Here is a 15,813-nt window from a genome sequence, read left to right on the forward strand (position 1 = left end):
ACCCATATCAGGGGAAGAAGAATCTTCACAGCCACCGACAGCCCCACCCGCACAATTAGAGAAAGGAGAAAGGGTGGGTGGGGAATCGGGAACAAATTCATTTTCGACAAATCCATTTAAATCCAATTTACAGGATAGGGAGGAGACATGGAAAAGAATAGCTCATGAGGCAATGAAGGATGGGAATATCGAGATAGCAGCACAGATAACAACAGCCTTCCCGGTGGTGTACTCACCTCCAGATGCACAGGGAAATGTACAGGCTCAGTTGACTAATTTGGATTGGAAGTTATTAACACAATTACGATCTACAGTAAATGAGTCTGGACTAAAAGGAGAACCTACTTGTCAAATGTTAGACTATATTTGGGGAACAAATATTTTACTCCCAGGAGATATTCGCAGCATAATGAAATTAATCTTAACACAGCATCAACAACTTTTGTTTAATGCACATTGGCACAGTGTCTGCCAAGAGGCAGTAGCGATGATACGAGCGCCTGGAGATCCCCTGTATGGTGTTACATTGGACGAATTAATGGGTATGGGACCATATTTTAGAACAGAGGCGCAGGCACTTTTGGGACCGGACAAAGCTAAGGTATCCATGAATCTAGCCAGAAGGGCATTAGAACAAATTAGAGAACCAGGGGGAATACCGTCCTACATGGGAATTAAACAGGGTAGGGAGGAACCATTCGGGTTGTTTATCGATCGAGTAGCAAATGCAATACAAGCCGCGGGAGTTCCCGATTATCTTAAAGGCACTATATTAAAGCAATGTGCACTCCAAAATTGTAACCCTTCAACTCGAAGTATATTAGCTACATTGCCGAGTACTTGGACAATAGAGGAAGGATTGGAAAGAATGTCTCAGGTACCTGTAGGTCCACAGGCTATGTTAGTAAAAGCAGTAAAACAATTAGGTGACAACATGAACGAGCAGTCTAAAGTGCCTGCCGCCCTTGCACCTTTGCAACCCCCCGGAGGACGTTCTAATGGCCGAGGATCGGCACCGCAGCGCCGTTGTTTTCGGTGTGGTATTGCGGGACACATCAGACGGGAGTGTAAAACAGAATCAGTGTGGTGCCAAAACTGTCAATCAAATACTCATAGCACTTCGGCATGCCGACGAGGTGCATCGGGAAACGGCCGGAGCAGCGGGAAGAGCCGCCCCGCGACGACACAAAAAGCGGCTTTTGTGACAACGGCAGCAACAGCACCGGCACCATCTGCAGCGGCTCCCTCTTTCTCCGACCAGCCACCAGAGAGAGCCTCGGCCTGGATTTGGCAACAGTAGTCGATGTGACTTTATTGGATTCGAGACCCACCAGGGTAAGGACAGGAGTTTTTGGACCAATAATTATTAATGGTGAACCCGTGGGAGCTCTATTAATAGGGAGATCGTCTGCCACTATGAGTGGATTACAAATATTAATTGGACTTATTGATAAGGACTATCTTGGGGAAATACAAGTTATGGTTTCCGCAATGTTCCCTCCAATTCATGTGCTGCGGGGCACAAAAATAGCACAATTAATCCCATTGCCTCATCTTGCTGAAACGTTAGCACCAGAATCTGGAAAGTATCGAGGACAGGGAGCATTTGGCTCCACGGGAAAAGTGGTGCTATTGACACTTGGTATGCGTCAAAGACCACGACAAAAGGTCGCTGTGTGCTTAAAGGATGAAAAAATACAAATTGAGGCATTGTTGGATACTGGTGCTGATGTATCGATAATTAGCACAAAAGATTGGCCGTCACATTGGCCTACATTTGAGTCTAATGCCACGGTTTCAGGAGTAGGAGGTATGATTCTTGCTCGTCGATCACCAGTGCTGCAATGGACAATAGGTGATAAGGTGGTAAATTGCAGTGTATCCATCTTATCACTGCCTGAGGGAGTACAAGCGTTAATAGGGCGAGATATCCTTGCCCAAATGGGAGCGGTTCTCACAACAAATCATCAAAATTTTTAGGTGTGGCCATTGCTCGGACTTTCCCAATCCCACTTAAATGGAAAACTGATGAACCTGTGTGGGTTGAACAGTGGCCACTAAAACGGGAAAGTCTTTTACATGCTCATAAATTAGTACAGGAACAGTATCAACAAGGGCATTTGAGACTGTCAACAAGCCCTTGGAATACTCCGGTTTTTGTGATTCCCAAAAAATCAGGGAAATACCGTTTGCTACACGACTTACGAGCAGTTAATAGTCAAATGTGTGCTATGGGAGCACTGCAACCTGGGTTACCTAATCCTGCTATGATACCAGAAGGGTGGAAATTGTTAATTGTAGATCTTAAAGACTGCTTTTTTACAATTGCATTACATGAAAATGATAAACAGAGGTTTGCTTTTACACTCCCTGCCATAAACTGTGAAGGGCCATGTCAGAGATTTGAGTGGACTGTATTACCTCAAGGCATGCGTAATTCACCTGCTTTATGTCAGCTCTATGTCGATGCGGCACTTCAACCAATTCGCCGCGCATGGCCCAAAACGATAATTTACCATTACATGGACGATATTTTGCTAGCCCAGAAGGAGATATTTTCCCTGCAACAGAAAAATGCTCTGGCAGCTGCTCTTAAACAAATGGGACTGGTAATTGCACCAGAAAAAATTCAGGAGGCAAGCCCCTGGAAGTACTTGGGGTGGAAAATTACAGATTCCACTATTCAGCCTCAGAAACTTACCATCCAATCGAACATCAAAACCCTCAATGATGCTCAAAAACTGCTAGGAGATTTACAATGGATTAGGCCAGTGGTCGGAATTCCAAATGAACTGTTGAATTCCCTTCGGCCATTATTAAAAGGAACCGACCCTGCCACAAAGGTAACATTATCAGAAAAACAGTCAGAAATATTACAACAAATTGCATCATTGATTACAACGCGTGTCACACATCGACGCATACCCGACAGGCCACTCGATCTTACTATTCTGTGTGGTCCGCAATATTTGATGGGTGCTATCACACAGCAAAAAATAAAAACGGGGGAGACGGGAATGGAAACTGTGGTATTGGAATGGATAGCTTCCCCTATTGCAACCCCGAAGAACAATTCAAGATGTGTTATTCTTAAATGTCCAGGTATTTTGTGTTGAAAGTATTTATGTAAGGGTAAGGTTAAAACAAAGTGTTGCAAGTCACTTCATGAGGAACACAATGAGAGGCAATACTTGTTTGTTTGCTTATCATTCTAAATTATATTCTTGTGGTATGATTGAGGTTGTGGTATGATTGAGAGTGAGATGTGCCAGAGGCCTCTGGGTGTGCAAGTGTGCTCTGGGTGTGCAAGTGTGCTGTGTACTGTGTTAGTGAGAGCGCATTTATTGCCATAGTACAGGCTGAAATCATAGGAAATCAGTCATTGTGTGAAGTAGCCACTTGGAGAAACTTAAGGGAACGTACTGTTTAAAACTTTTTGATTGTACTGAGTCGATTCACAAATCCATTACTTTCTTGAAAGAGCACATGAGAGAGTCAATATGGTATCAATCCTTTCCATCAATGGTTCACTGGTTTGTTTGAAACAGTGCATAGATGCTTACTGGGATTGATCAAGGAGGGATTGAGGATTTTGTTCGCTGTGGTGTCAATCATCATTGCATGTAGTATTGTGATAAATGTGGTTGTAGGGTTACTTGCAAAAATGTTATAAAATGTTATAGAGATTTTGAAGAGGTGCCGGAAGTGGGTGCCCGGTGGATCACTGCAAAAGCGGACTGAAGCAGCTTTGGAGTCTGCACGCGCCGAGGACGACCAGGAAGAGGTTCCTGATAGTTATTCTGACGGTGACGTGGGCTGTGGCATCTCGACGACTATCAAGAGCAGCCTTTAATCACCATCAAGTGATTGGGTTTGGGTGTGTTACTATTGAGTTGTGTTGCTTACTATTAATTGTGTTGCCATTGAGTGCTTACAGTAATTGTAGTGTTATTAGGGTTAAGTTGTATAGTTGTGTTATGTTATGTATTTGACATCTGATGTAAAACCAGCCCTTGAAGAAAAGTCACCAAGAAAGGATAACAGCGACCATGGCTGAATTAACGAAGCAAGGGACTTTGGTTATGTTATCAGTTATAATAATGGCTGGACATGGTAATGCCATCTTAGGGAAAATTGACCCTCAGCAGAATATATGGGTCACCTGGGCTAATCAGTCTGGACAGAGCTCATTCTGTTCAGTTAGTTAAAGAGGGACTTCGGTTTCTACTTATAGTTATATTGATTATAATTGCTGCATATGTAATCTTTAACTGCCTAACTAAGAAACTAGAGCAACTCACACAGAAGGTATTTGTTGAGCAAAATAAAAACGGGGGAATTGTTGAGGAATGGTTAAGTGAAGTGGGACGTGTGAATGTTGGGCAGTTGGGAGGCAATAAGCTGTTAAAGTACCGTACTTAGCTTACATGGGTCTGGGCACGTACACAGGTGGCTGAGAGCCAATCAGGATCAAGAACACGATGCCCTTAGGCGATTGGGTAGACCCCCTGGGGCAGGACGGTAGCAACTGCAAAGTGCGGGAAAATGTTAGCCAATCCTAAGTTTAGTTTAAGAATGTTTATGAGTTTCGAACTAGATAAAAGGCGACTGAGCTATCCATTAAAGTTGAAGTTCACTGTTCACTCATATTGAGCGTCTGTGTCTTCCTCCCGTCGACAACAGGAACCCAAACTCCATCTCCCTCCAAGAGCTGGAAAACACTTTCCCAGGATCCTCACAGGGCTGCCTTAGGACAGCCATCAGCCCCATTATTCAAGGATAAAATCCATCAAGTCAACAGGAGAGGGACTGAAAGGATATTACTGCAAAGGGATCTGGGATACCTTATCAGATGCAGAAGAAGAGCATTCTGGGATTGCACAAAATTCATGGGTTTTTATGGGAGGAACCAAAGAGAGGGAAAGGAATATATCTAAATGATGTGAGGAGGAACAAGGTTTCAGAAATAGAGGTATAAGGGGATAAAAAGGGATAGTTGTGTATAAACAGGACTCGGCTACCAGAAGAACCAGGATAATTGGCTACTGGAATGACTTTATGTACTCTTGTGATAGTAGGTATAACCAGGGAGAAAGTAAACAGGTCCTACTTGGAGCTACATGTCCAGGTGGTTACATTCCCTTAGGAATTTTAACAAAAGGCTTAATCTTTGCCAAATTTGCCTTTCCTTTTTGGTTTCCTCTTCATTCCTTCCAGTCTAGCTCAGAAAGGATAAAGCTATGCAGATAGAAATATCCTAAATATTACTTAATAGTAGCAATACAGATTAACAGAACACTGTGCTCTCATGATATTCTATAGTGAAGCTCTACTTGGTGCTGAGAGGCAGACGTCCAGAGAAGCATAGATTTGCCAGGATCCTCAGTGAGTACAAAGAAATATTAAGTTAATTTCAGTGCAACTTCTTCTGCCTCAGTCCTTGGCACAAGGTTATAAGGTGTCCTGATGGTGAGCTAACAAGGTTAGTGAGATTGTTTGGGCAAGGATCTACTTGTCTGTTTGTCTTCCCTGCTGTTTTGGACAAACTCACACTTCGTTATGTACCATGCTAGCTAGAACAACTGTTGTTTTTATATATAAATGAGACTCTCATCTTCATTATGGCGACTCTTATGGATATATCATCTAGACACATCTTTACAGTGGCATCCTCTATGCAAATACAGCTTTGTTGGGTGGCATGGGAGTGGCTATTGGAAAGGTGGGGCTCAGATTTTCATAGAATCATTAAGGTTGGAAAAGACCTCCAAGATCATCTGGTCCAACCATCACTCTACCACCAGTATCACCGACTAAACCGTGTCCCTAAGCACGGGCAGTAACTGTGTCCCTAAGCATGGGCAGATGTTCAGCCATTTCCAGGAAAGCAAGGCCCATCACACATAATTGTTACTTGGAAAGACAAACACCATACCTCTGAACATTCCCTCTTCTTCCTTCTTTCCCCCCAGTTTTATTGCTGAGCATAACATCATACAGTATAAAAAGTCCCTTTGGTCAGTTTGAATCAGTTCTGGTTGTGTCCTCTCTCAGCTTCTTGTGCGTTCCCAGCCTCCTTGCTGGCAGGGCAGCATGAGATGCAAAGACATTAATGCTGTGTAAGCACTGCTCAGCAGCAACTAAAACATCAGTGTGTTAGCAATACTGCTTTTCATGACAAATCCAAAACACCTCACCATGTTTGCTACAATGATGAAAACTAACTCTAGTCCAGCCAAAACCACTACACTGATATAGATAGCAGATTTCAAGGGAAGCTTTTTCTTTCAAAACCTGAAAGAAATTTTATTATTTTTTTATTTTATTATTTTTAATTTAATTTTATTATTTTTATTATTATTTTATTTATTATTAGGAGCCAAGACAACAGTACTTCTACTCCATCAACTTGTGGACTTTTGCAGTCTGCATTCACATGATGAAAATAAATGACACGATGGAAACCTATAGATATGACCACTATTTGTCCTATGTTGAAAGAAATTAAACTTTCTATTACTGTATAATTGATATGATTTTGGGAGACAATAATTCATCATGGTGTAGAGGGAGAAAAGAGGAGTTTTTCCACCCAGTCCAAATTGTAATTCATTTGCATGTAGTTCAAATGACAGCCCTGCATTTAAAGTGAGGACAAGAATAACCTCTCGTTTAGTTTGTTATCTCATGTAGTGCTACCTAGCATTAATTCTGGCTCTCACATTCTATGTGACAAATAAGAATATCCAAAAGTTTAAACACTGCTTTGATGATCTTCTTGCAGTTCAGTCTCAATTCCTAATAATCAAAATTCGTCATACAGTGAAATGTATCCACGAGGAGTAACATACATTTGAGAAAAGATCTTTAAGCAGTTTTAATAAGAAAATATCATGGTTGAAAAATTACTTCAGTTTAAAAAAAATAAAAATGAAAAAGAAGCAATGAAACTATTTAGAAATAATAATAATAAAAAAAAGCCCGGGTAGTTAGGAGAAGCTTGAAAAACTGTCTAAACAAGATAATGCTTGTATTTCTTCTAAATATGTAATCACTTCTCTGCAAATAAACCAAACTTATGAAAACTAATTCTAAATGCAGGTTGTTCTGGTTCTGATAGTACATGATTAGCATTTTATGAACATGGGAGAACGTCCAAAAGTATTCAGTACTGCTCAGCGATCTTGATTAGGGTCCCGTCTCTTCAATGTCATCATAAACTGTGTCTTCAAGACCAGGGAATGAATCTCTTTGAGTCTCAGATGTCCTGTTTCTTGACACATTAGAGTCTGAAAACATGAAGGGAAGAACTTAGTCAAATGTACATTCTGTATGTTTTACCTTTACACAGTTGTGCAGCTGAAAGTGTGGGCTGGCGGTTGTCTCCTTCAGAAAAACTTGAGAACAGTTTTTACATTCTGCCTCCTGCTACATGTACACATATCCAAGGATCAAGCATACTTTTCTCAGATCTGATTTAATAATAAACATTTTTAATAAAGGCAATCTGTATTCAATAACACAAAATAACCCGATTCAGTGCTTTACCACCTCAAGGGTTAAAAAGCTTTTTTGCTATCTTTATCTGACACATAGCAAATTTTGAAGATTTACTCTTCCCATGAATATGCCCTGATTTGGATCCTCCCAAGGAAAACAAGGTATGGATATAGATTACCTGCAAGGGTTGTGAGAATATTGTTACTGAATGTCTGAAAGACCAGACAAACATCTAATTGGAAGAGTGTAGGAAGGTAGTGTTCCTTCCTTACAGTGGTTAGATAAATCTAGGTGATCTCTTGTGGTATGCTCCACACTGATTTCCCCTGAGTTCAGTACAATAACTATAGATTATGAAAATTAGCAGCACTGCTCTTCTGGACTCACCTGTCCATGAATACCTGTTTCCGTCACTTTTGTCCAGAACTCCAATGATTTCTTGCTCATTCTTCCCTGGAAGGGAAGCATCTTTAGATCTAGGATCTTCTGTCACATCATCATAACCGTCTTCCAGGGTATTTCCAGGCAGTAGTGGGACCTCTGGAATGATACTGGTATTAACTGTAAAAGGGAGAGAACTTCCACTGGAGAGAACAGTAGCTGACAATCCAAAGATAAGGGTTTGCAATACTGATAGTACCGTGATGAAAAGGAATGATAAGAAATTAAGAATCCTCCTGAGAGCTCTAAAGTATTCCGGATGACAGTGATATAGCTCCAATAATTGTTATACATTGTTGTAACAAGTACAAAACAGAAGCTAATATGGAGGATGAACGTGAAAGGGTGAAAGGTCTGGAAGAATGCAGCTAGTGATAAGGTAAGCTTCCCTATTACATTTAATAATTAAAAAATAATAAGTTTTCCTTGTTTATCTCTATGTATCACTAGTTCTGTGAGTAGTGAGCGCTCTGATTTCTCAGGGGTAGGTAGCTCTGTGATCTGGACATACCTGGAAGTCATCCCTCAAAGAATCTTAGTTTTCACTGTCTTATGGTATATACATACACAAACACACATACATATAAAACATATATGAAATGAAAGCAAATCAAAGTGCTCGCATTTCTTTTTTTCTTTCTTTCTTTCTTTTTTTTTTTTTTTTTTTTTTTTACAATATTCAACATTCAATGTGAATTAGAAAAAAAGAGATCTTTTTTGGAATAATTATCTTCTTGGTGAAAACTTCAAAACAAGTAAGAAAAATAAAGGCTTTTAGTTTAAATAATTAAAACCCTAAATATAGCAAACACAATAAAATATAAAAAACCATAGCACAGCAGAGGGTTAGGGATGTGGGCAGCTGAAGTCCACAACTGGTTGGGCCTTTGGCAATTGATATCTCTGAGGGCAATATTAAAATGAGGTTTTTGATCTGCACTAGGAAAATGTAGTAGTTCTCCAGATACTTCCTCTCCCTTTCAGGGAGCATTTTCCATTTTCCATTGTCAAATAGAAACAAGCAAACAAAGAAAAATACCACCAGCAAAACCATACCTGGAAGACTGCATTTTTCATTGGGTCACTGGGCTGAACATTTCCTGTTCAACTCCAGCAGTATGCCACCCACAGCATGTTTTTTCTCTGTCTTAATTCCCCACATTTATCTCAGAAATGAAACAATAGTTTGCAACTTATTACAGTTACCATTCCTGGGAGAAGCAGTTGCCAGATTAGAGGCAGACTGGGCTGCAGTAACCATGCTCTGGTTAAGTTTGTGATTTTAAGGAATACAGGTCTGGCAAAGAGCAAAGTCAGGATCTGAACTTCTGAAGAGTGAACTTCAAGCTATTTAAAGACCTAGTAGATGAGAACACCATTCCCCTGGAACACCATCCTTAGGGACAAAGGAGCTGAGCAGATCTGGCAACTCTTTAAGGATGTTTTCCTTAGTGTGCAAGAACTCTCCATCCCCCTGCATAAAAAAGTGGGCAGGGAGGGAAGACAGCCCTCAGAAGTAGAAAAAAAAGAGAAGACTGGCACTTTTATACAAGATTGTATGACACATTTCCACCACAAAAATCAAAGAGAATTTTTTCACTTACTATCTAACATTATTATTGAACATGAAGTTCAGGAAAAATAAAATTGTTTTAATAATCGATAATGCTTTGGAAATTAAAAGCTAGAAGTGTCTCTTTCATTGTAGGATCTCCATTACATTACTTTGAGTTGCTACAGGACCAATGAGAAAGTGTGCTATCAGAGTAAACTCTCCTGAGCTGCTAAACTGCATCATGAGGAAAACAGATCCAGGATCAATAAGGCTGCAGATCTAAGTCAAGTAACTTGAGGTTGAGTATGGCTGATTGTATGGATTATACATACATTCAGTTTATTGCTCTCCAATGTAGCTGTTTGCTAAGGCAGTTATGGTAATGTATAGGGATAGCAGGGGAGGTATCTAAATAGTTCTGAAGGATAGGCATGAAGTAACAAATTATATTACTTGTGATTGGAGGCTGAATGCATGCAGATAAAGTATAGCCAATGACAAAACAAAACAAAACAAAACAAAACAGCCAAATAACCCCAAATGTGCCAGTTCATAGAATGTATGAATCAGTCAGAAAAAACAAACAAACAAACAAACAAAACCAACCAACCAAAACCAAAAACAAAACAAAACAACAAAAACAAAAACAAACAAACAAAAAAACAAAAAACACACACACAAACAAACAAACAAAAAACAAACAAAAAACAACTAAACAATGCATGATACAATGTACAGGAAAGTAACCAAACGCATATAAGAGGACAGGTAGCCTGGGTCTGTAAATTCAGGAAGCCAGTCAAACCTGACTGCATTCTTTCCAATTGTAGCACATAGTCTATACTGCCATTTGGAAGAGTGCCTGCAGTCTTCAATAAAACCTGTAGCAAACATAACCAAGTGAGCTAAGGTGCTTCTTTGGAGGAGAAGCAGATTCTTGGGCGGTCAGTATTATTAGTCCTTAAGGGCTTACACTGAAATAGATAACAATTCTTCTGGAACTCATAGGGAAGGCAAGCCATAAAAGCAAAAAGCAATCAACAGAAGGAAGCCTATAGACACATGTGGCTACCAGAAGGGGGATACAGATTATTGGTTTATTTGTTCCTACTTTAAACAATTGCAACAAAAGCTTTTTTTCTTTTTCTTTTCTTTCTTTCTTTTTTTTTTTTTTTTGGGGGGGGGTGGTGGGTGGGAGGAGGGCGTCGACTGGACAGACAGGAGGTGGAGGCATATTGTTCTGTGCTTTATAGCTGCAGTGGGGACAGCACAAAATGAATTGTCCCTTGAAGAGGAATTATTGCAGTCCACTGGTCAGAAAATACTTCTCTTCAATTCAAGGAACTGTTCAGTTTTCTGGTAGATTTGGGAACTGCAAAGTTTCAGACTGGGATTTGGGCCTCCAGAAGGAATTATCCTCAATTTATTTTCTCTTGATAAGAACAAGACACACAGACCTGAGAGGTGAGTCATCCCCTGCTTTTCTCTCATCAGATTATAGTCAATGTCCTCATAGACAGCCTCAGAGAAGGGGTCATATGATACTCTGGAGCCTGAAAGTAAAACACAAGATCACTCACACAGTCTCTGTTCACACTTGGGCTGGTGTCATGAAAATGAATGACATACATGTAAATGGGTCTACACAGCCTATTTACTACCCAGGAAGTCACAGGAAGGTGCTGTCTGAGAATAAACTTGGAGAAAAAGTTTATCTTGACAAAGGGACAGTAGATACTGGATGGGGAAGCAGGTGTGTTAACAAATCCATTCGATTTATTCTGTCTGTGCAGATCTGAGTTTCTTGGTTTAAATGTATGTTTTGATTTGTGTTCTAACAATTCCTCACTCAGGGTACTGAAAACTCTTCTGATGTTTTTGGCACTTTAGGGAAAGGTCTCAGTCAGAACTGGAGAACATAACTTCAACTTCCTGGAGATAAGCTGGAAATTTAATATAGACCTGAGGAAGCATTCTAAGAGGTTTCTGGAATGTGTGGAAGACAGCTTCCTGACACAGCTGGTTAGTGAGCCTACCAGGGTGGTGCCCTGCTAGACCTGCCATTCACAAACAGAGAAGGACTGGTAGGAGATGTGGTGGTCAGGAGTTGTCTTGGTCAGAGTTACCGTGACACAGTAGAATTCTCTATTCTTGGTGAAGTCAGGAGAGGGGTCAGTAAAACTGCTACGTTGGACTTTCGGAGGGCAGACTTTGAATTGTTCAGGACACTGGTAGGGAGGGTCCCTTTGGAGTCAGTCCTGAAGGGCAGAGGGGTCCAGGAACGTTAGACGCTTTTCAAGAAGGAAGCCTTAAGGGTGCAGGAGCAGGCTGTCCCTGTGTGCCATAAGATGAACTGGTGGGGGAGAAGACCGGTGTGGCTGAAGAGGGAACTTTTGCTGAGTCTCACAGAATCACAGAATGGCCAAGGTTGGAAGGGACCTCTGAAGGTCATCTGGCTCAAGCCTCTGCCAAGTAGGGTCACCTAGACCATGGATGCCCAGGATGGCATCCAGGTGGGTTTTGAATATCTCCAGAGAAGGAGGCTCTGCAGCCTCTCTGGGAAACCTGTTCCAATGCTCTGTCACCCTCACAGTAAAGAAGTGCCCCCTCATATTCAGCTGGAACTTCCCGTGCTTCAGTTTGTGCCCATTGCCTCTCATCCTGTTGCTGGGTACAACTGAAAAGAGACTGCCTCCATCCTCTCAACACCCTCCCCTCAGATATGTATACACATTGATGAGGTCTCCCCTCAGTCTTCTCTTTTCCAGGCTAAACAGGCCCAGTTCTTTCAGTGTCCTCGTATGACAGGTGCTCCAGTTCTCTAAGCATCTTTGTAGCTCTCCTCTGAACTCACTCCAGTAGTTCTACGTCCCTCTTGTTCTGGGGAGTGCAAAGCTGGACTCAGTACTCCAGGTGTGGCCTCACCAGGACTGAGTAGAGGGGTTAGGATCACCTCCCTTGACCTGCTGGCAACACTCTTCTGAATGCACCCCAGGATTCTATTGGCCTTTTTGGCCATCAGAGGACATTGCTGGCTCATGGTCAGCCTGCTGTCCACCAGGACTCCCAGGTCCCTCTCTGCAGAGCTGCACTCCAGCAGGTCACCCGCCAGCCTGTACTAGTGCTTGGGGTGATTCCTTCCTAGGTGCAGGACCCTGTGCTTGCCCTTGTTGAATTTCATGAGATTCCCCACTGCCCAACTCTCTAGCCTGTCCATGTCTGTCTGAATGGCAGCATAGCCCTCTGAGGTATCAGCCACTCCTCTGAGCTTTGTGTCATCAGTAAACTTGCTAAGAGTGCACTCTGTTTCATTGTCCAGGTCATTGATGAATAAGTTGGGCAACACTGGACCCAGCACAGACCCTTGGGGGACACCACTAGCTACAGGCCTTTAACTAGAACCTGCACCGCTAAGGACAACCCTCTGAGTTCTGCCATTAATTATCGATTCACCTCACTGTCCACTTACCTAGGCCACACTTCCTGAGCATGTCTATGAGGATGTTATGCAGACAGTGTCAAAAGCCTTGCTGAGGTCAAGGTAGACCACATCCACCGCTCTTCCCTCATCTACCCAGCTAGTCATCTCATCATAGAAGGCTATCTAATTGGTTAAGCATGATTTCCCCTTTGTGAACCTATGCGGACTACTCCTGATCACCTTCTTTTTCTCCGTGTGCTTGGAGATGAGAGATTCCATCACTTTTCCAGGAACAGGTGAGGCTGACTGGTCTGTAGTTGCCTAAGTCCTCCTTCTTGCCCTTTTTGAAGTCTGGGGTGACATGGGCGTTCTTCCAGTCCTCAGGTACCACTCCGTTTCTCCATGACCTTTCAAAGATGATGGAGAGTGGCCTAGCAAACTGGTCTCTGGGAGAAAAAGGGAGTTTAGGTCCAGTGGAAGAAGGAACAGGCGACTTGGGGAGAGTACAGGGAAGTTGCTAGCATATGCAGGGAAAAAATCATAAAGGCTAAAGCCCAACATGAGCTCAACCTGGCCACTGTGGTAAAAGATATAAAAAATATTTTTAAAAATGTATAAATGGTAAGACCAAGGAGAATCTCCATCCTTTACTGGACACAGTGGGAAACATGACTACTGAGGATAAAGAAAAGGCTGAGATTCTCAATGCCTTCTTTACATCTGTCTTTAATAGTCAGAGCAGTTATCCTTGGGGTACTCAGACTTCTGACCTGGAAGTCAGATGGGGAGCAGAATAACCCCCCCCAAGATTCAGGTGGAAACAGTTAGAGACCTGTTACCCTACCTGGACTGTCCCAAATCCATGGGACCAGATGGGATCCACCTGAGGGTGCTGAGGGAGCTGGAAGATGTGATTGTCAAGCCATTTTGCATCATCTATCAGTGGTCATGGTCAACTGGAAAAGTCCCAGATGACTGGAAACTTGCTAATATGATGCCCATCTATAAGAAGGGTTGTAAGGAAGACCCAGGGAACTACAAACCTGTCAGTCTGATCTTGGTATCAGGGAAGGTTGTGGAACAGATAATCTTGAGTGCAATCACACAACATGTACAAGACAAGTAGAGGGCCAGGCCCAGTGAACATGGGTTCATGAAAGGCAAGTCCTACCTGACCAACCTCATCTCCTCCTATGACCAGGTAACCCACCTGGAGGATGAGGGAAAGGCTGTTGACGTAGCCTTTCAGCAAGGCCTTTGATATGGTCTCCCATAGTATTCTTCTGGAGAACCTGGCAGCACATGGTTTGGACAGATATACCCTTTGCTGGGTTAAAAACCAGCTGGATGGCCAGGCCCAGAGAGTGGTGGTGAATGGAATGAAATCCAGCTGGTGACCGGTAACAACTGGTGTTCCCTAGGGGTCGATGTTGTGGCCCATGCTCTTTAATATCTTCGTTGATGATTTGGATGAGGAAATTTAGTGGTAGGGGGATGCTTGGACCAGATGATCTTGGAGGTCTTTTCCAACCTTAACGATTCTATGATTCTACGATTCTATGATGCTATGGTTCTATGGTTCTATGATTCTATTTGTCTGAGATCTAATGTGTTGGCTGTAAATTTTCCAGTTGCTGCAGTCATCAAAATCTCCTGTCCTCTTGTCTCTATTTCTCTCTGCACAAACAGGTCACTGCAAGACCTGTACAGAACAAGACATGGTCCAAGTGTCTTAGTGGCTGTCCTGGCTGCTGCCAGTTCCCAGTTGCACTGGTGGACTATTTCACTGCCAGAGGGTAAGCGAAAATTTCAGTGTGGCAGCAGGGATCAGTCACCTCAGCCACCCATCCTCCCAGCTGCCCCAGCCAATTAGCACTTGCCAGCTTCTTCAAGGAGGCATTTCATAACAGTACTGAGGGACACACCTCTCTTCTGTGCCCTGGCACTTCGGATCTGTCCAGCGAGAATGGCAAGGACCAGGCAGAGAAGAGCCCCCAGAATAACACAAACGATGACAGGCGCTGAAATTCTCACATTTTGTGTCTCTGGTTGGCGGGGAAGATCTGAATGGAAACAGAAAAGCAACAGGTGGAGAATCAGGTGATTCAGAAGCTGCTCCTCTGGAGCCTCCTGCTGTGCCCATGGTAGCAGGGTGAAGCAGGTCACCTGCTGCCTAGCTGTGGGTCCTGCTCAAGCAAAGAGCATTCAGCAGCTGGGGATGGTGCCATTCAACCATCCTTTACAAAAGACTAAGTGAGATGCTTTCTCATGAGCTGGAATATATTGCAGTTTTACCCACTATGCAGTATCAAGCACATTAAATTCTCATTTGTTGGGAGAAAGAAAGGGGGGAAGAGGAAATATTTTACCTGCTCTAGTGGATGATGTTGTTCCTGTCACACCTATGAAAGGAATACAAGTCTAGGTTAAGGAATAGGTAAGTGTGAAAAATAGGAAGAACATCTTCACATCATTTGTGAGGTTCCTGCAGTCAGAAGTATGAAGGGGCTAGTAACTTGGATGTACATCTACCTCCTCTCCTAGTCTGTGTAATGAACCCAAGGACCATTTACTAACCTGAGCAATCCACAGCAGCGTCCTCCTTATGATCACAGTTTTTGCCAAACAAGGGCTTGGAAGGACAGTCCCAGAGAGACAGTTCTGTTCCTTTACAGTGGATCTTCTCCAACCAGATGGGACCAGTCCCTTCTCCAAAGGCAGCTTCACTCAGAGCGGACACAGCAGACCCACAACCCAGTTGTCTGCATACCACATTAGCATCTGCTATATCCCAGGAATCATCACAGATCGTTCCCCAAGAACCCTGGTTCCAAATCTCCACTCTTCCTGAGCACACATCCTCTCCTCCTACAACACGTAACTTCTCCCTGTCTGC

General features: G+C 42.6%; 1 protein-coding gene across 1 annotated transcript in view; it reads right to left on the reverse strand.

The window, feature by feature from the left end:
- Positions 1–7,188: 7,188 nt before the first annotated feature.
- The window catches only part of LOC309873799 (antigen WC1.1-like), a gene marked incomplete at both ends in the record, with an annotated part of 28,180 nt that continues 19,555 nt past the window's right edge, over positions 7,189–15,813 (reverse strand). Inside the window, 6 exons of the mRNA XM_082751547.1 lie at positions 7,189–7,289; positions 7,888–8,061; positions 10,954–11,049; positions 14,843–14,980; positions 15,287–15,319; positions 15,495–15,809. Of these exons, the coding sequence (XP_082607673.1) occupies positions 7,189–7,289; positions 7,888–8,061; positions 10,954–11,049; positions 14,843–14,980; positions 15,287–15,319; positions 15,495–15,809 (857 nt within the window). The remainder of the gene's footprint in view (positions 7,290–7,887; positions 8,062–10,953; positions 11,050–14,842; positions 14,981–15,286; positions 15,320–15,494; positions 15,810–15,813) is intronic.

Source organism: Aythya marila, assembly GCF_965140915.1.
Source record: "Aythya marila genome assembly, chromosome: 1".
Taxonomy (NCBI): Eukaryota; Metazoa; Chordata; class Aves; order Anseriformes; family Anatidae; genus Aythya; species Aythya marila.